Below are 22,720 nucleotides of genomic sequence, written 5' to 3'. Positions count from 1 at the left end.
CTCCCCACCCGGACGTCAGACACCCTCGCCCCCGAGGAAGCAGCCCACAGTCTGCCAGGTGCAAGTCAGGGCTGCTCCTCTTCCACCTCTGTGCTGGTGTTCACAACCCAGGGCTCCCCACAGGTCAGGTGAGGCTGGGCTGCAGGCTCAGCTGCTCCCCAGCCCATCCTGCTGCCCTAGTGCCCTTTCCGCAGAGGGCAGAGTCACTGGCAGCCGAACCCCTGTCCCGGGCCCTGCTTCTGGGGGACCTCATGAGCCACTCTGCCCTCCAGCCACAGGTCTATGCACCTCCAAGGCCCTCCGACCGCCTGGCCGTGCCCCCCTTCACCCAGCGGGACCGCTTCCACCGCTTCCAGCCCACATACCCGTACCTGCAGCACGAGATCGACCTGCCGCCCACCATCTCACTGTCGGATGGGGAGGAGCCCCCGCCCTACCAGGGCCCCTGCACTCTCCAGCTGCGGGACCCCGAGCAGCAGCTGGAGCTAAACCGGGAGTCCGTGCGTGCACCCCCAAACAGAACCATCTTCGACAGCGACTTGATGGACAGTGCCATGTTGGGCGGCCCCTGCCCACCCAGCAGTAACTCGGGCATCAGTGCCACGTGCTACGGAGGTGGCGGGCGCATGGAAGGGCCGCCCCCCACCTACAGCGAGGTCATCGGGCACTACCCGGGGGCTTCCTCCTTCCAGCACCAGCAGAGCAGTGGGCCGCCCTCCTTGCTGGAGGGGCCTCAGCTCCACCATGCACACATCGCTCCCCTGGAAAGCACAGCCGCCTGGAGCAAAGAGAAGGATAAACAGAAAGGACACCCTCTCTAGGAATCTCGGGGCTGGGGCTGGGGCAGCACCAGGGAAAAGGCGAAACACTCCGCCCTTCTTAAGAGAGAAAACGGAGCATGGGCAACACAGAAAATGCGGCGCATAACCATTCTCTCCCCACCTCTGTGTATAAATATTTACGTGTTCTGTCTGGTCTGAATGCACAAGCTAAGAAAGCTTGCAAAAAACCACGTTTTTTTGTTGAGCTGTGTCTTGAAGGCAAAAGAGGAAAAACAATTCTACCCTAGTCTTTTCTGTTTCTAGTTGAGCTGCGTTGTGTGGATGCTTCTTTCTTTGTTTATGATGATTTCACTTAACTTTAAAAACATATTTGCACAAAACCTTTGTTTAAAGATCTGCAATATTATATATATAAATATATATGAAATAAGAGAAACTGTGTGTGAGGGCAGGAGTATTTTTGTATTAGAAGAGGCCTATTAAAAAAAAAGTTGTTTTCTGAACTAGAAGAGAAAAAAAATGGCAATTTTGAGTGCCAACTCAGAAAGTGTGTATTACCTTGTAAAGAAAAAAAAAAAGCAGGGGTTTAGAGTTATTTATATAAATGTTGAGCTTTTGCACTATTTTTTAATATAAATATGTCAGTGCTTGTTTGATGGAAAGTTCTGTCATGTCTGTTGAGACTTTTAAGGGAGAAATGTCAGAATTATACGGTCGACGTCAGGCAAAGGGTGGGCTCCACACGGAGTTTGGAGAGAGGCTTCCAGAGGGGCCACTTTCCTGCAGAGTGGCAGCTTCTGTCTAGTGATAGGTTGTTACCTCGTTATACATTCCCCACCCAAGGAGACCCATTTTTTTCCCTCTGGGCCAGAATAGCCTTTGGATTGCAAATGAAATAGGACAGTTACTCAGAGCACCCGAGTTCCAGAGTGGCTTCGCCTTTCCCCGGATGGAAATGAGCTGCTCCCCAATCAGCATCATAGCTTTCCCTCCTTTGTTTTGTCAACCACGAAGCCCCCCGTAGGAAGGGGCTGGGGGTGCTCCCTGCAAGTTGCAGCCACTTTCTGCACCTACGGCCAGAAAGGTGCAGATGGCTTGTTTGCACAATGCTGGGTGCCGATTCAGCTGACCCCAGAATATATCGGCTGCGGTCGGTGCAGCCCACTGGCATATAGGAAAGGCCCAAAGTATTAGGAATCTGACCTCATCCCTGTCATTCTCTTTATGTATCGATCCTCACTTAACAGGCCGATAAACAGAAGACAAGAGATGAACCAGTGACACGCCCACGTTTCTCCCAGGACACGCGAAGAGTTTTAGAAGCAGAATTCCTTACCTTCTGTCCTGCATCTTCACTCCCTTCCCTTGGGGAAACAATCATGTTTGATGTGTTTATTATCTGTGTTTTCATAAGCATTTTTATCAGACACAGAATGATTGAGTTGATTTCGGTTTGGCGGGACCGCTTGTTGGCAGCATGTAGGTGAAGAAGTGTGACTGAGCAAATAGCGACAACGGGAGGGTGGGGCGCGGGCTCCTTGGGGTCTGCCAGGGACCGGGGCTGGAGCCGGAGGCCCTGCCTTCCCCGAGGACTTGCTAACACTCCCTGGGGTGAGTCCCCAGCTGGAGAGCAAGCCCCCACCCCTCCCATCCCACAGAGGCGTCTCCGTTTCCCGCACAGTACTAACTGGTAGGCTAACGGGGTAAGAGGTAGTAACTTGTTTTTTTAGCAGCTTTTTTATTACTTGAAAACAAAAACCTGCCAACAGTTTTGAAATTCTGACTATTTGAGCTCTATTTATATATGATACATGTCATCCTGAGGACATGGTGACCAGCAGATGAATATGGCCTGTGAGTATCCACTTACCAGAAACTTCTTGTACCCTGATGACAAAGCCTGCCTCTCAATGGGGTCTTCAACCTAAAATTTGCTTCTCTCTCAAAGAGGATTCTTTTATAAGGTCGTGCAGAGAAATCAATATATTTCACCCTGAAAGGTACAGGGACACATTTATAAGATAAAATTTTTTGAAAAACATTATCTTTACGTGAAGCGTCTCCCTAGTGCCTTACTGAGGATGCGGTCGACCTCTTGTCGCTGGGCGGGGGCATTTCCCGGACAGTGCCTCGCTCACCAGGACTGGCCCCCAACTCGGTCACAAAGGGCTGCTGCTGTTCTCCCAACGTCCCTCGCCCTATCTGTCCTGTCCCGCCTGCCCTGCATCCTCTGTGGTCAAGCACCGTGTGTAACTCGCATCTGAGTTGTAAACCTGGAAGTGGACCTCATCTGTGTGAGTAGCGCCCGCCGAGAGCCAGGCCGCAGCATTCCCAAGGTCCTCGAGCCAGTCACTGCTTTGTGTCTGTTGCGTGGTGAGATGGTCTGTATTTGCCATCTTTGCAACAAGGTAGAAGGACAGAGCAGGGGTGTGGGTTCCTGACCTCAGCTGGCTTGAGGGCAGAGCACATCCCTCTGCTCACGCCCCAGTTCTGACGTCCAGGCCTGGCCTCTGCTGCAGTGCCCTTGAGCTCAGCACACCCAGCTCATGACAGTTGCAGAACTTTACAGTGGAGCAGCTTGTCAAGGCTGGGGTGTACACACCCCAAGAAAATGAGTGGGATGTGTTTCTGGAAACTACTGCAGGAGCTAAGCTCTTGGTTTTCCTGCTGGACCCCTGGGGGGGTGCATTCTTTTCCTCTAGATGTTGGCCGTTACTTTTGATCATCCCTTGGGAGGTCCCCATTGTTCAGTAGAAAGCTAGTGGGGTCCTCTGCAGTGGCTGGTTGGAGGGGGACCAGGTTGGGTTCAGAGATAGTGGCAGACCTCGGCTTTCTCTATTCTTCATTGTTTCCCTGCTTGTCAATCATCACATCTCCTCCAGAGGAAAATCGTTTCCCCTGCAAAGCCCAGGTCTATGCAGACAGACTCAGCAAAGTGCACTAAGAGCCATTCATGTTATCCCAAAGCCCAGCGTTTTTGCAAAGACCTGAAATTGAATCCTCTCTACGCATCCAGCCAACACCGGGCAGGGTGAGAACCAACCCCCATCCCTGTCCTTGCCCGTCCTCTCTGAATTGTCTGTTTCATTTTCTTTTTGTACGTGCAGCACCAAGCTTCCAGATCCATAAGACATCTTGATGATGAGATAATTTTTTTTTTTCCTGGAAACCGCGCTTCAGATTTTGCTGTAATATAGAGCTCGGAAGGACACAGTGTGTTCCCGTTTGCCTGATTCCATGGTGGCTGTGCTGATGGCAGCACTGTATGTTGTGTTCTTGGCGTTGGAGCCACTCTCCTTTGCAGCCCTGTTTCCCAAGTTCTGTTCATGTTAAATTTACGTAAACTCTCCGTGGCACGCTGGGTGCAGCGCCCACGCTGCTGTGTAAGACTCTGTATTTGCCGATCCACAGGCCTAATGAAATCGCTTGTTGTGTATCAATAATCATTAGTGGCAATGATGACATTCTGAAAAGCTGCAATACTTATACAATAAATTTTACAATTCTTTGGAACCAGCCTTTTTCCCTTGCTTTCCTCTGCCCTGCATTGCCCTTAGCAACAACCCCAGGGTGCCTGATCAGTGCGGAGGCAGTGATCCCTTGCTGCCGCTGTGTGGCCTTGAACAATTTCTTAGACTTCAGTTTTAGTTCAGGAAGCCCAGAGAAGACACTTGGTCATGCAGGCAGTTACAAGAAGCCAAGTGGTGTTGGAGTTAAAATCATTTGCAAAACATTGCCTGCCTTTACTGCCTTTTGGGAAATCATTCTCTATAGCACAACAAAGACTCGGCTAAAGTCTGCAAGGAAGCAGCTGCCTTAGGTGGGGCCCTTCTAGATGTCAACACGGGCGTAGATGTGTGTGAAGGGCTGTATCAAGGTGTGCCCCAAAGTAGACAGTGAAGGGGATCAGGAAGAGGATGGAGGAAGAGAAGCCTTGCAGAGGAACAGTTTTAGGCAAAGTCTCAGCCTCAGCCTGATCCCCAAGGGGACCTGTGGGGAGCTCTGGGGTGCAAGTTGCCCCTGGGAGAGGAGACTCCCAGACACGTCTGGTTCTTTGTGCAGAGTGGAGCAGCGAGGAGTCCTGAAGGCCCACAGTGGCCCCCTGAAGACATTCCCAGGGGCCAGCTTGTAGCAACGCTCACAGAGCAAGGGGAAGGGTGCACAGAACACTAAAAGGGATCCCCACAGTGCCATCTACAGAAACTCATTTACTTCTCTAAATAAAACCATCTTTAATGTCTATCAAGGTTTTCAAAAAGCCAGCCGAAGCAGAGTTGGTCCTCAGGCACCGACTGGGCCACAGAGCCCTATGATCAGTGCAGAATTCAGCACACACCTGCCTTACCTGCTGCCTCTCTCTGGGGGAGAAAGACCTCAGAGATTACACAGAACCGGGCAGAGACCAAAGAGCTCATATTCTTCAGTGGTGAGAGCAGGGCCCCAGCCTGGCGCCAGAGCCCAAGCGTCCCTTACCAGGGCTCAGCTTGTCCGTAGAATGGGTGATGTCAGTGCCTGTGAGGCGGTTGCACCTTGTTTCTGAAAAGATAATGTCTATTAGTCCTCAAAAGGGTTCCTGGCACACACAAATATTAGCTGTTCTCATTAATAATGGGCTTCCAGGGAGGGTATTCATATAATCAAGTACTCGTGAAGCTTTGGGTCGGTTTGCAAGTCCTGGGCTGAGCACACAGCACCACCTCCCCCAAGGGGTCAGGACAGAACAGAGCCTCTCCCAGCTGGAGGGGGGCATCCGGGGGTCTAATTGAGAAGGAGACCCTCCCCCACTTTGGGAACAGCTCAAGTGGATACAGCTGTATCAGTCCAGAATAAAGACCCAAATCAGAACAGCTGGTATTTATTGAGCACCCACTGGGTGCCAAGCATGATGCTGCTCTTGACTGAGGTTGGCAGCCTGTTCTGGGACATCTCATCTTTCATCTGATATTGTTGTGAGCACAGGTCTGTGCCCCGCCCCGTGATGGCTGCTGGGGGCTGCCCGCACATCAGACCCACCCCGGCCTCAAAGAACTCACCTCTGGTTTTAGAGACAAACTCACAGACAAGCCTCACAATGGGCTGAGGGCAAGCTCTCAGGAGCAAGGGGAGGCTGCATATTGAACTTGGAGATAAAAGCAGGGGTGAGGGTGAGCCAGGCGCCTGCAGAAGCAGAGGCTCCTTGGGACTTGGCTGGGCTCTCGCTCAGCACAGCAGCAGCACCCTCGAGCGGCTGAGCCGGTGCACCTGCAGACAGCCTGGAAGCGTGCTGGGCGTGGCCTGACAGGGGGTGGGGCACCGAGAAACCCACCTGATTAGGGATAGTCGTAGGTAATTAGAACGTGGCCAGAAGGTCCTTGGGCCACATTTACAGCAGATCTGAATGGCAGATACTGCAAACCCACTATATGCCACCACAAGGGTGGTGCCAGAGACACCGGTAACAGGACAGACCCTGACCTCCCCTCAGCAGCCCCAGTTGTTTGGCATAGGTGGCAGGCAGACCCCACTCCAGGCCTCTGGCACGTCTGAGATGGGCGGCAGCCTCCTGTGCCGCTTTGTGAGTCAGGGAGCTCAGTGGTGGTCACCTAAGCATCAACAGGTCATTTGGTCTGGCCTCCCACACCCCCTGCCCAATTAAGCCTAGCAGCTACTGTCTTCTGAGCAATTTCTGGGATCTGGCCAGAACAATGGGGCTTTTCTCCATGGTGGCTGCTGTCCACCTGTAACAGGCGGGGGCAATGTCAGAATGTCTTGTTTGTGTTTTGTTTAATCGAGCATGTTTTACATTTCTATCAAAGTAAAACAGCAGCTCCAGCAACATCCCTGCCCCATCGCTCCAAAGCCCTGGACCAGTCCTTGGAGGCAACAACAGCCTCTTACACTTTCTCTTCTGAGAGTTACTGATTCGTCGCCAAAATAATGGTCTCCACCTTGATCAAGTTTTGAGACATTACGGACTGACTTCCTGTTTACATAGCCAAGGGTTTAGCACATCGCTCTCCTCCCTCCCCCTTCCCAGCAAAGAGGTTCTGATCTGGCGTGCCTTTTAAGTCTTTATGACTTACAGTGATGTTGTCCTTACCTCTCCGTGTGTGCTCCGGAGCCCCCACCCTGCAGTCAGGGACGCTGTGTTGAGCATCTTCAGCTCCCCACTCCCTCCCAGCCTCCTTTGCTTCCTTTCTCCCTCAGTTCTCTCCACTTTTACTTTCAACTCATCAAGACTAAGGACATTCATATTCTGCTCTGTCACATGATTCAGTCATCTCTGCTTTATGAGTTGATTCTAAAACTGAAATTCAGTAAATAGTGTTTACATTGCTGTGACTATGCAGGTATTGTTCATTGAATTGCAAAGTCCTATTGTATATAAAAAAGTGATTTCTGTTGTTATTTTTATTACACCATGCTAAGGGGACTGAATCATGTCCCACTAAATTCATATGTTGAAGCCTTACCCCCCAGTGTGATGGTATTTGGAGATGGGGCCTTTGAGATGTAATTAGGTCTAGATGAGGTCAGGAAGGTGGAGTACCCACGATAGGATTAACACCCTTATACCAGGAGCTTGTTCTCCCACCTCCCCAACCCCATGAGGACACAGAAAGAAGGGAGCCGTTTGCAAGCCAAGAAGCCAGCTCTCACCAGAATCCACCCTGTACTGCCTTTCTGATCTCAGACTTGCAGCCTCCAGAACAGAAAATAAATCTTTGTTGTTCAGATCACCCAATCTGTGGTAGTCCACATTTACTGTAGAGAATAATTAGAAAACACATAGAATACAATCATCTGTGTATAGCTAAGAAATAAACTGCGCTCAGTAGGCACTTTGCTGTTATGCATACTCACATATATTTTTAAGTGGAACCATACTATAGCTTTATAAACATTTTTCCTTAATATACTTAATGTCCTCTGAACACCTTTCCATACCCATAAATACAGTTCTGCATCCCATTTTTTTCATAGCTTCAGAGCCTTCCATTGTGTAGATTTCCTAATTTATATAAGGGGTTCCCTTCGGGTGGATACTTAGGGTGTGTGTGCTTTGTACTTCCTTCACCTTTATAGACAGACCTGTGACATATAGCGCTTGCATCTTAGGACACGGCTGATACTGTCTCCTGAGGATAAAAGAAAGAACCGCCTCGTATTAATGTTGGTACATAACACGTGGTGAGGTTGGATGGAGATCACATGCAAAGCACATAGCAGAGGGATTCTCCCTCTCTATACTCTCTCAGAAATGCTCCCCATCCCTAGATGCCCACAAGTGACCTGGAGCCAGTTCATTCAGTATTTCAGTTTTCTGTCTGATAATGGTAAAGTTTTATGTATCAGCCAATTCTTTCTATAATGAGTGACCCAAACCCAAGTCAGCCTGGCTTTAGCAGAAGAGGGAATTGTTGACTCTTATAGCTGAAAAGCAATAGGCAGGGCTGGGTTAGATTATATGCCACGGGGTCTTGATGTGCACACTGTGAAAGGTGTTTATCTCTACCACCAAACTGCTCTCCTCTCCAGCGATTGCCCTTTCAAGAAGATTCTCCTCTCCCAATGACATCTTTTCTCCAGACTTTTTCCCCGTGACTCTACATCAAGTGGGAAGAAATCAGTTCCCAATTCTCCCAAAGTCCCAGATTGAATCCCATTGGCCTGGCTTAGGTCATGTGCCCATCCCCGAACCAATCACTGCAGCCATAAGAAGAGAGTGCTCTCATTGGCCAGATTGAGTCACATGCCCTGCCTTAGCCCTGGAGATGAGGTCAGCTCCCTCCCATCTACAGGCATTGAGGAGAGAGAGTGATTCTCCAAAGAAAAAATGGGGGTGATTTTACAGAAGAAGGGAGTTGGGTGCTACGTAGCTAAAATCAACAGATGCCATGACCACTGGACAGGGTAAATAAACATATTAATACTGAAAAAAGAGCTTGCAGCCTGCAGAGCAGCAGGCTCTTTTGCACCAAGCTGGGGAAGGCAGCAGTGCCTGAAGCAGCCCTACCATTTTAGACTTCAAGCTGGTTTTGAGTTGATATTTGTTGAAATTATTTCAGCATGTGTGTCTGGCTTCCTGTCTCAGCTGCAGGCATAGACGGAACGTTCGGAGCGAGGCAGAATGTGTGAGCCAACGGCAGAGACAGAACACACAGGAAGTCTGTGCCAGATCAGCTTCGGATTTTCTTCAACACTTTATACAGTTGTCCCAAAGTAAAAAAAACTGCTTCTAAAAATAAAACAAAATGTTATAAGAACTTCACAATGTGAACAAACGATGGGTTTAAATGTACAAGTAAATGTTTAAGATAAATATCCATCCACGTTCACGTGCGCACGCGCGCGTGTGTGTGTGTGTGTGTGTGTGTGTGTGTGTGCGCGCATGCTGACTTTGCCCCTGCTTCCTCCCCTCCTGTTGAGCCCCCTCCTTGCCTGGACTGATAACCCCGAAAATGGAGAGCTGAAATCATGATGTTCAGCTTATTAAAAGGCTTTTATTGAGCTCAGAATAATTAAATTTGTCTTTAAAAGCATCTAACTTGATTGAGTGAGCAAGTTTAAAAACGAATTTTTTAAATTCATGGAGATAGACTCCTGCCTGCTCTTTACAGGCATGTGCAGATGCAGAGGAAGCTGCAACGCATGAGCTCAGGGGCTTGGCTCTGGGGTCCTACCATCAGGATTCAAAGCCTCCCCTGTCCGTTTTCAGCCAATTCATTCCTGGGGCCTTAGTTCCCAAAAGGAGTAACTTGTGCAGAGAACTGGAGCAAATGCCAGCAGCGCCCCCACATCTCCTTGGCACTTTCCATTTCTGTCCAAGTAGTTCCAACTTCCAGCTGAAAGCATCTGTGTCCTGCTGCCTGAGGCTTTCTCTGGCTTCCGGATGCTTCTCTGGCGATCATGCAGCAGGCCAGAAATGCTGAGGAATAGCTATGGGGAGCAGCCTCAGCCTCCACCAGTGATGAAGAGGGGGGTGGGGAACCCTGAGATGACGTCAGCCTTCCCAGCACTCCCCAAGGCATTGAGCCCCACTTGCCCACCAAGGTCACTGGCTTGACCGCAGAACCCTTGATTAGCCTCCATCCTTCCCTGGCCCACCTCCACACCACCCTTCTGGTGTTTCCTGGCATCATCTCCCAGATAAACCGCTTGCACCCAAATCTCTGCCTCTGGGTGTGCTTCTGGGGCGCCCAGCCTCGGGCAATGGACTGTCAGGTGGTGGTCAGCAAAGTGAGGTCAGAACACTTCAGAGGAAAAGGGCTTGAATTGTGGAAGGTAGAGGGGCTCGTGGTGTGTGTGTGTGTGTGTGTGTGTGTGTGTGTGTGTGTGTGTGTGTGTGTATTCAGGGGGCTGGGCACCTGCTCAGGTGTGGGCATACAGTCACCAAGTCTTTTTGAAAAGATAACTTGATGTATTCAAAATATCATTTCAACATGGAACTGATATAAAAATTGTTGAGAAAAAAATCTTAAGCATTGGACTTCCTTTTACAAACTTGTCAGGTTTCTGTGCCTCTGAGTACTTAGCTCAGCACTCTGCTCATACGAACACTGTTATGGGCTGAACGTCTGTGTTCCCCAAATCCATACATTGAAACCTTCCCCCTTCAGAGTGATGGTATTGGGAGGCAGGGACTTTGGGGGGTGGTTTGGGTTAGAGGAGGTCATGTCATGGAGACCCCATGACAGGTTAGTGCTCTTATGAGGGTCTCTTATTATAAAGGTGCTCTTATTAGTGCTCTTAGGAGAGGCTTTGCTCTGCACCCCATGCACCTACCGTGTGAGGCCACGGCCGAAGACGGCTGTCTATGAACAAACGAGGAAGAGGGTCTCACCAGAAGCCAAAACTGCCAGCGCCTTGACCTACCAGCCTCCGGAACTGTGAGAAATGTTTGCTGTTGAAGTCACCCTGTCTATGGTAATTAGTTCCAGCAGCCTGAATGGACTAAGACGGGCACACTCAGAGAAACCTTAGAAAACAATTAAATATCAATTTTTTTTCCTGGTTGGTCTGATGAGTCATGCTGGGTGGCACGCAGCTGTCTGGCATAGAAAGTACTGCCTCTTACCCCTGTAGCCTTATGGACGGCAACATCCCTGTTCAGAGCAGAAGAAATAATTGCTACGAGCGTGGATCCTGGAGCTGGGTAGCCTGGGTTTGAGTGCCTGTCCATGCACCAGCTCCATGGTCTTGGCCATGTCACACAGTAATCTCTCTACACCTCAGTTTCCTTGTCTGTGAAATGCTGATTTACCACTGCTTTGCTGCCTTATGGGACTGCTAGAAGAATTCAGTGAGATAATGTAAAGCACTGGGAACAGGGTCCACAGGAAGCCCTAAATAAATATCAGTTGCTATTCAGTCACTAAGTTTTTTAAGATATATATCTTTGGGTTAAACTGTAGACTAGAATACCCATTGAATTACAAATTAACATGCAAAACTGTTCTCTCGCACATCCCATATCCCAGACTCGGCAATCCCTGACCGCGACTCACCTGGGCACAACCCTCAGAAGAGCAGGAAACCTGGCTCCATGGTGTGTGTTCTCTGCATTTTCCATTTTACCTTCTGGGCATAGCAATCTTAGTGCCTCAGGCCTATGAAAGCGTCAAGAGCCTTTGAAAATGTTTGAGCTCCAAAATATGGGGGGAAAACCCACTGCAAAATCAGAATCAATAAATGTTTAATTAAATGTCTAGGAAGCCTAACACATGTCAAGTTCATTAATTGTTCCATTTAGTCATCATAAAAATTTCATTACACTTTATTATATTTAAAATGAATTTATAGGTGAAATCTCATTTTGCAAGTATTCCCAACAATACCAGATGCTTGGTGGAGAAATGGCGGCCAACTGTCCTTAAGTGAATTTCTTATAGGCAAATAATTTTGGAAGCAACATGAACAAAAGATCTTCCGATTATAAAAATGAAAGTTTGATGTGAATTCATTTCAATATGTTTCTTGGGATGTGGGGAAGGGCTCTCTAAAAAGAGTTGGATGGGGGAGAGAGGTGTGAAAACAGCCTGGTACTGGCACATCCCTCTCCCCTTGCCCACCTCCAGCACAGGGCCACCTTTCCAAATCCCCAACTCACTTCGGATGAAAATCTCCCAGTGGCCCTTCCTTTGCTCTCCAGGGAAAATCTCAACTTTCTGCCATGGCCGTCAATGCCTTGGCCCCTGCCCATCCCCTGACGTGCCCCCCCACCCAGGTCCCTTTAGTGGCTGGCACTGCTGGGGACTCCACCTGGGCCACCTGTCCCCTCCTGAATTGGGCAGTGTGGCCTCTTCTGCAGCTGGAGTGTGAAGTGGAAGACCAGATGAATAAATGGGACTACTTGGCCACCTTAGAGAGGGACACTTGGCGTCATATGAAAACACGACAAGCCTGTGCTCGCCGAGCTTACCATATGCACGGTGCTCTGCTAGGGCCTGCAGGTGCGCACAACCTCTGCAACAACCCAGGGTAGGTACTGCTCTGCTCCCTTTCTAAAGGGGAGAACTGAGGCTCAGAGAGAGCAGTGACTTGCCCCAGGCACAGAGCTAAAGGGTAAGGGTGCAGGAACAAGAGCCCCAGGTCTGTCTGACTCCAGAGGACATGGATGACCAGTGGAGGCCCACTGAGTTCTGCCTGGAGGGGCAGGGAACAGAGCCAGGCTGGACCCCAGAACCAGCTGCCCCAGGAACCCACTGCCCTCAGTGCAGCAGCTGTGCTCGGTCCTTTCTTAGTCCTCTGGCCATAGCTCTGTGACCTCGTGTCACCCCTGTCTCTCTCTCTGACTACCTTTGGTTCTCTAACCTTTGCTCCTGACCCAGGACACGTCATTACACATTTGGTGCTTCAGACATCTCCACCCGCTCCCCCTGAGGTAATTCACAGAGGAAATGTGAAAATAACATCCAGCCTGCCTGGTAGAAAGGAGATGGGGTTTTGCCAACACAATGTGCAGTAAAAATATCTCTCTTTTAAAAGAGAGAGAGAAATTTAAAGACTCAAGATCGGTAACATGTAATTATCATCTGGTTTGGGCGGAAAGTTCTAATAGTTTCCAGAAAAACACAAGCCATGAAAAAGGAGTGTGCTTTCCAAGGCACTGGGTTTGGGCTCCAGCAGACAGCAGTCCCATCCTGAGGCCACTGAGGATCTTCCCTGGCACAGAAGGGGGCACCTTGGGGGCCCCAGACCCCCTCAACAAACAGGTTCCCATGAATGAATATACCTAAAGGTGCAGAGGAGGTGGCTTGATTCTTCCTTGGGGGAACAGTGGAGTCAGTGACAGAGACAGGCAATGACAGAGACATCCAAGCATCCCCAAATATCTGTTGTCCCCTATTTGAAGTTACAGAACTCCCGATTTTTTCTGGATACACTGTGGCCCAGAATAAAGACCACCTTTCCCAGCTTCCCTTGCCAGGCCAGTTCTCTGCTGTTCCCAAATAAACCCATTTTGCTGGTAAAATAACTGGTTATTTTATTTTCAGGTAAACAGTTTCAACACAAAACAGTTAAAAGACATGATGTGTTAACTAAACCTGGGCCACCTCCCAGACATGTCTGTAATGTTTAAGCCACTGATATTTGGGTTTAATACAATCCTTGTAGTCATAGTTACCTTGAAAAGCTCTTAAACTAAGAGGAGAAATACAGAATAACCCAAATCTTTAAAAGCAAGAACCCCACTCAGTGTGATTAGATCCCAGACATGTCAAAGAATGCTGTGGAAGGTGGGACATTAAACTGGTTTTTCTTTCTCCTTTTTTCTTGCCGTTTTTTCTTGGCCTAGTGCCTAAAGTTTATAGTGGAGATACATCGCATCACATTTTCTAACTTAGGTAAATTTTGTCCGCACCTACTAAGTGCCAGATAGATGTGCTTTTTCTTTTTTTTTTTTTTACCCTAATTTTTTTTACCCTAATAATTTTTATACACTCTTATGAAGGTTTCACATGAAAAACATTGTGGTTACTACATTCACCCATATTATCAAGTGCCTTCCATACTCCATTGAAGTCACTGTCCATCAGCGTAGTGAGATGCCACAGTCCCTACTTGTCTTCTCTGCGCCGCACTGTCTTCCCTGTGACCCCACACACACCATGTGTGCCAATCATAATGCCCCTCAATCCCCTTCTCCCTCCCTTCCCACCCGCACCCCCCCACCCCTCCCCTTTGGTAACCCCTAGTCCCTTCTTGGAGTCTGTGAGTCTGCTGCTGTTTTGTTCCTTCAGTTTTGCTTTGTTGGTATACTCCAGATGTGCTTTTTCTTCTTTATTCTCTGTTTTATAATTAAAGAAACTGAGCCCCAGAGAGGTGGTGGCCCGCAGCTAGGGACCACCAGGGCTGCAGCTGGGACCTGCCCTGGACAAGGCAAAATCCTGTCCAGCTGCATCTCCCCCAGTGTGCGTGGCCTTCTGGGCGGAGCGGCTTCTCCTGCACTCCTGGGGGCCGCTCAGAGACCCAGTGTGGGGGCCAGACGTGGCTTCTGCACGGACATGGCCGCAGGACCATGGGGGATGGGAGGGGCCATCCAAACACTGTTCAGATGGACACGGGCCATGAGGGTCCCAGCCTCCACCACTGAAACACAAGGGGTCCTTCCCGAAGCGAAGCTGACCCTCGGGATCAAGCTGGAGTCCCTCAGGCTCAGCTGTAAGCCCACTGGGCAGCTGGGTCAAGGCCTGGGCCTGGGGCCTCCACACAGAGCGGTCGGCAGCATGCAGAGAAGGAGCCAAGAACCGGAGTAGGACGGGGGAATGAGGAGAAGAGGGGCGCGGCCGGAGGGAGCCCGTTTCCTAGTGGGAGTGATAAGTCGGGGGTCCCCTAAATCAGGAGGACTGACCTGGGCGGACCCGGCCCAGGTTGGTGAGCGGGCGCCACCTGGTGACCAATCTGCAAACTGCACCCTCTCGGAGCTCGTGTCCAGTCTCCCTCAACAGCCCCCATCACCCGCGTTTGAAATGAGTACTGTCACTTCGAGCGCAGATACTTCGAGCGCAGATACGCATTTCTTCGGTTTTACATGAAAAAGGAACAAAAGCATCAGCATGGTTTCCTGTTCTTGGTGAGCTGTTCAACAGGCCACCTGACGCAGAAGATCCCCTGAGGCCCGCGGCCAGCCCTGAGAGGGGCGCTTTCAGTCCGTCTGCCGTGGGCTTTGCCCCGCAAAGACAGCTCTGGCGCAAGCCCCCCAGCCCCCTTTCCCTGTTCTCTCAGTTCCTAGCCCTCCGCTCGCAGCAGTGCTGGGGCAGGAGGCTCCAGGGAATGCCCTCCCCGGCCTCTGCAGCTGGAAATTCAGGGCTAAGTTCTTGCCTCTTGGCTGCCACCCCCAAAGCCCTTCACCTCAAAGGCCTCCGTTTCCCCTTTTGTTATCTAGATGACAACAGTGGCTCTGAACTGCTCCGGGCTTGGGGAGGGGTCCTTTCTCCAGGAACAAGAATGTCGTGCCCAGCTGCGCCCGTGGCTGTAGTCGGGGTGGGGCTCTGGTCAGACCGCTCGGCTGGATTGACCCTCTTAGTCCTCAACACGACCTCCTGGGCTCGCTGCCTTTATTAGCCCCATTTTACAGGTGAGAAAACCAAAGCACGAAGCGGCTGAGTGACTCACCCAAGGTCACCCCGCCAGCGCACTGTGTGGCCGGGCTGGACCCGCACACCCCCGCAGCCTTGGGCGAGTGCGCTCACAACCTGAGCCTCTCTGGGAAGGAGCCCAGCGCTGGCCCACCCTGTGAGAAGTCAGGGGGACACAGGAGATGGGGAAGCACATAGTAGGTGCTCATTAAGGGAGCTGTCATTTTGATACGCGCACGAATGCTTGCAGGGCACCCACACACCCTCCTGGTGTCCTGGCCTGGGTGTGGGTGTCGGGAGTGTGGGGAAGGGGCAGCGGCAGCCGCCCAGGGGGTTGGGAGGCCTGGCCCCAGGGAATGCTCTGTGTCTTGCCGCGCTCAGCTCACCCTCACAGACACATAGACAGAGGTCTTGGCCATCAGTTCTGGTTTCACTTATGTTTCTTTCGAAAGCCACTCAAAGAAGTTTCATTTTCTTCTTCTCCAGAAAGCTGATCAGGTCGGACTGAGTAGGCCTCTTTCTGGGGTGTGAACAGCTAACACCACCCTACTGAAGCTGATGTCCCTTGCCGGCTGCCAGAAGCACCACGCTCAGCCACGTAGGGACACCCAGCCTCCACCCAGCCCATCCTCCCAGGCCACGGTGTGGGAGCTGGCCGCTGCCCCCCGCTGAGATTCCTGGGCTTCCAGCAGCTGCTGTCAGCATGGCTGAGGTCCCTGCTGACCCAGGCAAAGAGGTACTTTCTTCCAAGGAGCAGTGGGAGACCCCGGCGGGGTTCACCCTCCTCTTTCCTGCTCCGTTTGTCAGCCGCGATCACAGCCGTGACCACAACACCCCCCCTAAGTGCAGCGGTAACGGGGTAGAGCAGACCGTGGTGTGGTGTCGGGTCCGGAAGGCCAGCTCTGCCTGGGCACCTTGCAGTGCACTGTGTATGCGTTTCACAAACACCCTCGAGCGAGTGCAACAGTGTTTCCATTTTACACAACCGATCACTGGGTCCCTGGCAGGTGGAATGACTCAGGGTCACAGCTGACATCTCACTCTCATTTTGAGAAAAACGCAGACTGCTTTGATGAGAGGTGCACGTGCATGTCTGTATGTCCTCCTTGCTGCCTTCTGTCCTCTGATAATGCTTTACTCCTGACAGAACGCCAAGGAAATACCATGTGCTGGGTAATTGCAGGGCCACCACTGAGGGTTTGTGGGAGGCGGGCACCGGGTGCTTTTTGTTGTTGTTTTTTGTTTTGTTATCATTAACTCATTTAATCCTCAGCACAGTCTTTGAAGCGGCTGCTATTACCCCCATTTCACAGATGGAGAAACTGAGGCAGAGAGGTCACAGCCAGTAAGTGGCAGAGCTGGGGCTCAAACAAGGAGAAAAGGCTGGAGTGCTGGGGAGGGGTGCCAGCGGGTGCTGTCCAAGCACCCAGGCTGGTTCCTGGCCACTGTGTGACCCCACGGGGAGCATGCAGGCCCCAGTCGCTTGGTAGCTGAAATGAACTTTGTCCCCGGTAGGCTAGGTTCCCTTTCCCGAGGGTTGTTACTTCCGCCTCGCCATTTCCAGAGGCAGCAGCCGGGGCACACACCACAGACCCACAATCCTCTGGGCTAGGCTTGTACTCACAGTCCCCACCCCACTTCTCCTTGGGGGTCCAGGGAGCGGAGGTGGGTGGGGCTCACCTAGGAGCAGGCTTTCCAAGAATCAAAACTCATTTCAAGATTAAGGCAAAACCAGGTGTGCTGTCTTGGCCATGGATTCTGGCGCTGGCGGTGGAGTTTGGTGGGTGAAGGCGTGGGCACCCCCCGTGTGTTCTAATTGCACTTTGCCCTGGGCTGCCGTCATCACATGGGTCAGCTCTTCCCCCACAGCACTGCCACCCAGAGACCCTGGGGACCCAGAGGGCACAGGACAGGCCTGCTGCCCTCCCAGGTCTCCCCAGGTAGGGCTTCAGGGCTCTGGGAGCAGACATTTCCTGGTAACACTGGGCTGCTGCCCACAGAGCCGTCTCCAGCTCCCAGGCCAAACTGTCACCAGGAAATCTGTGTCCCCCACTGGGCTGTCCCCTGCTCCCAGGGCTCTGCTGGAGCCACATCTGCCTGTCTCTGCCTGTCCTCTCCCTCTCAGAGCAGCTGGCCTGGGTCTGTGGCAGCCTGTCCAGGGGCAGCAGGGGCCATTTGGGGAGTTCCTCCCTGGGCCTCCAGGATGCTGCGTAGGGTCCCCACTCGGGTGGGGAAACAGGCCCAGGAGAAGCCGCCTGCACCCCGCCCAGGGTCCTTGGGGCAGACATCTCTCCAGGTGTGGACAAGGCCATCCACTCACTCATTCACACAGTCACTCATTTATTCAAGGTACCACAGTGACCAGGCAATCACAGCAGGGGACCCCTGGGGACATTCTGCAGGGGACCCCCACACAAACAGCACCCCACCCACTCAAGGCACCCACTTTGGCTTCCCAAGGAGGTGGTGTCTGAGCAAGAACTGGAGGTTGAATAGACCTTAGACAGGGGAAGACAGGGGATGAGTGTTCCTGGCAGGGGGAACAGCATATGCAAAGGCCCAGAGGTAGGTGGGGCTGGAAGGAGCAGAGAGGGGTTGGCACTTGCAGCAAAGTTGAGGGTGTGTGAAGATGAGGCCGCACAGTTGGCAGGTGCCACGTAGAGGGTGAATGAGAGGAAACCCAATGGGAGCTGGTGGGATTGCTGCCATCTGCGGCGCAGTGACAAAGGATGGGGAAGTAGAGGCAGAGAAGAAAAGGGATTCAAGAGGGCATCAGCAGCAGTACGTCCAGGTCTCCACGATTGGGCATCAGGAGAAAGACCCTTTCTGAAGGCCTCTGAGGTTTCTGACATGGATAACTAGCGATGTGGATGTGAGCCCAGGAGGCAGGGTCATGCCCCTGACCTGCTGGGACTTTGCCCTCTCCCCCCTTCCTCCCGCTCTCCTGTCCTGACTGCACCCCATCCTGCTGCCCTTCACTCCCCTCCCCCTGAGGACATCTGAGAGCTGAGCTTCCCACTCGCCCCCCAGCACTCACACGGGGCAGAGGACACTTGGAAGGCCAGGGCACCTCCTCTGGCCACCAGGCTGTCCAGCCAAAGCCATTTCTGACCAGCCCACGTGCCCCTCACTGAACAGAGATATTACTAATGACTGTCTGGTTGGACCTCTGTCCCGCCGCTGCCCTGGACCCCTCTCATGGGGCTCTGCCTGCCTCCCAGGCCTCCAGCCCAGGCTCTAAGATGGGGGCCTCGGTTCTCTCCGTGCCCCTCTTTCCCTCCCCCAGACCCTGAAAAGAAGACCCTGCAGGTGCTGAGGGATGCCAGCTCCCCTGTGAAGACTGCCCGCTGGCAAGGGAATGCCAAGAGCCCAAGAAGAAGCTCAACCAAGTCCTCTACCGCCTGAAGAAGGAGTCGGAAGTTGCCCTCGAAGGCCAGGCTACGTGGCGCCTCTGTGAGGATGGGGCCGGAGAGGTGGTTCCCACAGAGCCAGCCCAGCCCAGCCAGGGTACCCTGCCGTTCTGGGCTGGGGGAAGGGGGGACAGGCCAGCATGAGCTGTCCCGGCCACGGACAAGTGGGGTCTGGGCCTGGGTTTGAATAGGGGCTCCACCCCTCCAGGTGCATGATGTCCCCCATGGTGCCTTAATTCCTTTTTCTGGCCCATGGAGATAATAATGGGGCTGCTTCATAGGGTTGCAAGAGGATTAGGTGCAAAGGACTCAACCTTATGTCAGCAAAACATTAATAATAATATTATTATAATGATAACAATAGCAGTGATAATGATAGAACAGGCTTAGAACCACACAAGACCCTTTTTCCTAATCCTACAACCCACAGACCCAAAGAGTGGACATGTGTCAAGGAGGCTGGTGTGGTGCCCAGGGTTCACCTCCCTCTCTCACAGCCTCAGGGGTGGCTAGATGGCATTCTAGCCACCCTTCCCCAGGGTTAATCAGCAGGGAAGCCACACCTCTGGAAGGTTGCTGGGCAGCATTTGAAGCCAGTGTGTTTAATTCTAGAATCTGAGTTTGGAATGTGTGTGCAGGGGCCCCCTGTGGAGGGTCCCTGCCCCTTCCTCTCCTGGTCCTTCACCCACTGACCCATCTTTCTTTCTCCAGCAATGACCCCCCAGCAAGACGGAGTTACAGTTCCAGGGAAACCCGGCCCTCAGCTGAGAGAGCAGCATAAGCATCCTGGTTTCCTTGCAGCTCCCAGGACAATGAGCCCATTTCCTTTGACCCTTGGGACAGTACAAGTGTTTGGGGTCTATCCACCAAGCGGTTCCCACAAAGTCTTCAGAGGCAAGAAGCTCAGTTTTCCCAGTGGAAGAAGGTCAAAGGCTGAGAAATCATTTAACTGCTCAATAGTTGACATTTATTGTGCAAGTACCACGTGCCAGGTCCTGCTTGGAGCACTTCATGTACATCCCTGATCCTCAGAATAACCTCTGTGAGGTCTTATTATTATGCCCATTTTACAGTTGAGGACAGGGGCACAGAGGGGCTGGGTCTGTCCAAGGTCACACAGCTAGTAAGCAATGGGGCAGATTCAAACTCCAGGGGTCCTCCCTAACCATGCACTATCCTGCCTTCCCGAGGAAAAGACCTACAGGTTTCTGGAAGCCCATGGGCCCCGTAAAGTCACGGCCGTTGCCCAGGCCCTGGGAATGAAAATAACAAAAGGAGTCGAGGGAGACCTGTGTGCTTTGAGGAACAGGCACCTTCTGGACCTTGACCAGAATTCAAATACATGGATGATTTAGCAGCCAGGTAGGCCCTTCCCTGCTGCCCATACCTGGACAGGGCCAGGGGTTGGAGGGGTGGGCAGAGCTGTGAGGACAAGCCATAATACTCAACACCTGGCCCTTGTGGGGCACCCTGCAAACCGCTCCACCGCATCAGACCCCCCAAGAAGCTTGCAGCGATCTTGCCAACTGGTCACTGGGAAGGGCTTCCAGGAGTGAGGGGCGTGCTGGCAGGCATAAACAAGGAGGGCTTCCTGGCGGTAGTGTCAGGCTGCAGTTACAGAAGACAAGGTGCTGGGAGGGAGGGCTGCTTCCTCTTAATCACCAGCCCTGCCGACAGGGCTCAGCCTGAGTTTGCTGACAGTTTTCTGTAAGCCCTTTGCCCAGTGTAGTTTTAAAGTTGCTGGGAAACTTTAAAACACTGGACTCAGATACATGCAGGGAAGAGGACCAGGGCCGGCTTATCCGTTGCATGCAGCAGGCCCAGGGCTGACAGCCCACAGTACTTTTAGGGTGTCTGTGAAAATGTTCTGATTTCTCTTAAAATCAGAAGAAATGAATATTATAACAGTAATAACTAATTATGACTCCAGCCTAGATTATATTTGTTTTTATTCCAACACTGTCATAAAATATAATTTTATATACTTTTTAGGGCAGGAGGTGAGGGCCCGTGTGAGTGGGAATGTGGCCCATGTGTGGAGTCAGCAAAGCCCCAGGCAGGCGCCCACCTGGCTGCGTGGGTCTGACGTCCCTGCTCCTGGTGCCCAGGGGGGTTTCCGCATCCAAGCAAGGATAATGTGCGACAGCAGCTGGATGTTAGGCACTGGGGACAAATCCAAATTCTTAAAAATGCCACGTGCGTCAAACAAAGCTTATCTGGTGGACAGAAACAGCGACTTTGCAGCCTTTGCTAAAGGAAGAAGGGGTCCCGGAACTCAGTGGTCAGGGCTGTGGATGCCTCACAGGGAGGGGGCAGAGGGTAAGGGGAGTGGACAGGCTCCCATGATCCTCCTGGGGTGGCAGAGGACACACAGGCAGGGTGACCAGCCTCCCCAACATCCTAGCAAGGCTCGCCTGAGATCCCTGTGGCATTTGGTCAACGCCCTTTCCTGGGTCCTGCCTCTGGCCTGCTGACTGAGTACCCCAGGGTGACGTCTGGGGATCTGAATTTTAACAACACCAGGAGGTTTTGGTGTTGCCAGCTGGTATTTAGAACCCCTGGCTCCTAGAGAGATGGAAAGGGAATGGAATATTATTTTGCAGAAGATTCTGGGGGAAGGAATCAGTCCACTACAGTTGTTTACTAGCAGAATCCCATCAACATGATCTGTCAGAAAGGACCAAACAGTCACATTTCCATTGAGAACTCTGGGGGCATTCAGATTGGACACGGGAAAGTCACCGTGAAACAAACGGCGCCCGGGGAGAGCGGTGAGTCCTCAGAGACAGGGGCAGAAGGGGCCTCCAGGGCCACCTGACCACTTCAAGCCTCTGAGGAGAAAGGGCAGCCTTCCCGTCTCTAAGGTCCTCCCGACCAAGTCTTCCTTCGTGCCTGGATCGGGCCTCTCCTGTTTTCCTCTCCCTTCAATGCCTTTGGCCCCATTTTCAATGGGACCTGATCTTTTCCCATGAGAAACAATTCAATCTGTTCTCCCACTGGAGTATTTTGTTTGTTCTGAAACACACTATTTTTTCCCACATTTTAATGTCTCCAAAACTAGGATGCGCCTCACCACTGCCATCCTAGTTTTGATGAAATGTGCACCCCCTCCATGACAGGCACTGCTGGGTGGGGACAGGGCCACCTATCTGTCCAGCCAGTGGACATGAGAGAGAGCATCAGCTCAAAAGTTGGAATACTCCCTGGGACCTCAGGAGACCCTTTACTGGCTCTGGGCCTCAGTGTCCCCAACTGTGAAATGAGCTTGGTTCTAGAATCTCTTTGATTTAAAATCTTAATCAGCATTTTCCCAACTTTAGTCTCTGAGCTCCACCTTCCTAATTTTGGCCATGCCCACATCTGATTATTTACTTGAGATTGTTAGATAGTTTGCCTTTTTGTTCTATTCCCATTTATTTTAAAGTAAACTTTTACAGCATTACCTTAAGTTCAAGACCAGGAAAGTCACCATAAAAATGCATGCTTAGCAAAGTAATGTCAGAGTGCTCAGCGTGGAGGGGCAGTACAGACCAGCTAGCCCCTCCTGCTCATGGGCTCAGAGGGCTGGGGACACGGGGCCGCAGGCTTGTGCCCCCTGTTCAGGTTTTCGAGGGCTCCAGTGACACTCAGGCACCAGTTGTAAAAACCCAGGGACCCTCCCACCCACTGCTCTGCTGAGCCCACCTGCTCTCCAGTCCAGAGCCTGAAATGGCCATTCCCCTTCCTAAGGTGTGTAGGAAGAATTCAGAGGCTTTCCCCCCAGTCTGGCCAGGGCTTTATGTGTGGGGGGAGCCCAGAGGGTGGGGCTCAGAGGCAGAACTGCCGTGTCCCCTGCTAGGCCTGACAGCTCCCCTCTCCCTCCCTCCAGTGTTGCTGCTGGTCCCACAACTCGGAGTCCCCTGGTTGGATCCTGGGGGACCCAGGACATCCACACGGAGAGGTGTGTGTTCAGACGGGTGTAGCTGGG

The 22,720-nt window shown here is 51.9% G+C and overlaps 2 protein-coding genes across 4 annotated transcripts in view; both read left to right on the top strand.

Moving 5' to 3' along the window:
* The window catches only part of PMEPA1 (prostate transmembrane protein, androgen induced 1), a 54,609-nt gene extending 50,313 nt beyond the window's left edge, over positions 1-4,296 (top strand). For all 3 annotated transcript variants that reach the window (XM_036901889.2, XM_036901890.2, XM_036901891.2), the window contains one exon: positions 273-4,296. In XM_036901889.2, the coding sequence (XP_036757784.1) occupies positions 273-821 (549 nt within the window). In that variant the 3' untranslated portion in view covers positions 822-4,296. The remainder of the gene's footprint in view (positions 1-272) is intronic.
* A 10,036-nt stretch (positions 4,297-14,332) lies between these two features.
* ZBP1 (Z-DNA binding protein 1) lies at positions 14,333-22,720 on the top strand. The gene is given in 9 exon segments (XM_057503289.1): positions 14,333-14,426; positions 15,399-15,500; positions 15,879-15,941; positions 16,033-16,194; positions 18,630-18,686; positions 18,689-18,850; positions 19,483-19,529; positions 19,941-20,115; positions 21,357-22,720. Coding segments are annotated over 9 exon segments (1,077 nt in total). The 3' UTR covers positions 21,572-22,720.

The sequence above is a fragment of the Manis pentadactyla genome, chromosome 5, assembly GCF_030020395.1.
Source record: "Manis pentadactyla isolate mManPen7 chromosome 5, mManPen7.hap1, whole genome shotgun sequence".
Lineage (NCBI taxonomy): Eukaryota > Metazoa > Chordata > Mammalia > Pholidota > Manidae > Manis > Manis pentadactyla.
Note: the sequence above shows the minus strand (reverse complement) of the source record. Positions and strands in the feature narration are given on the sequence as shown.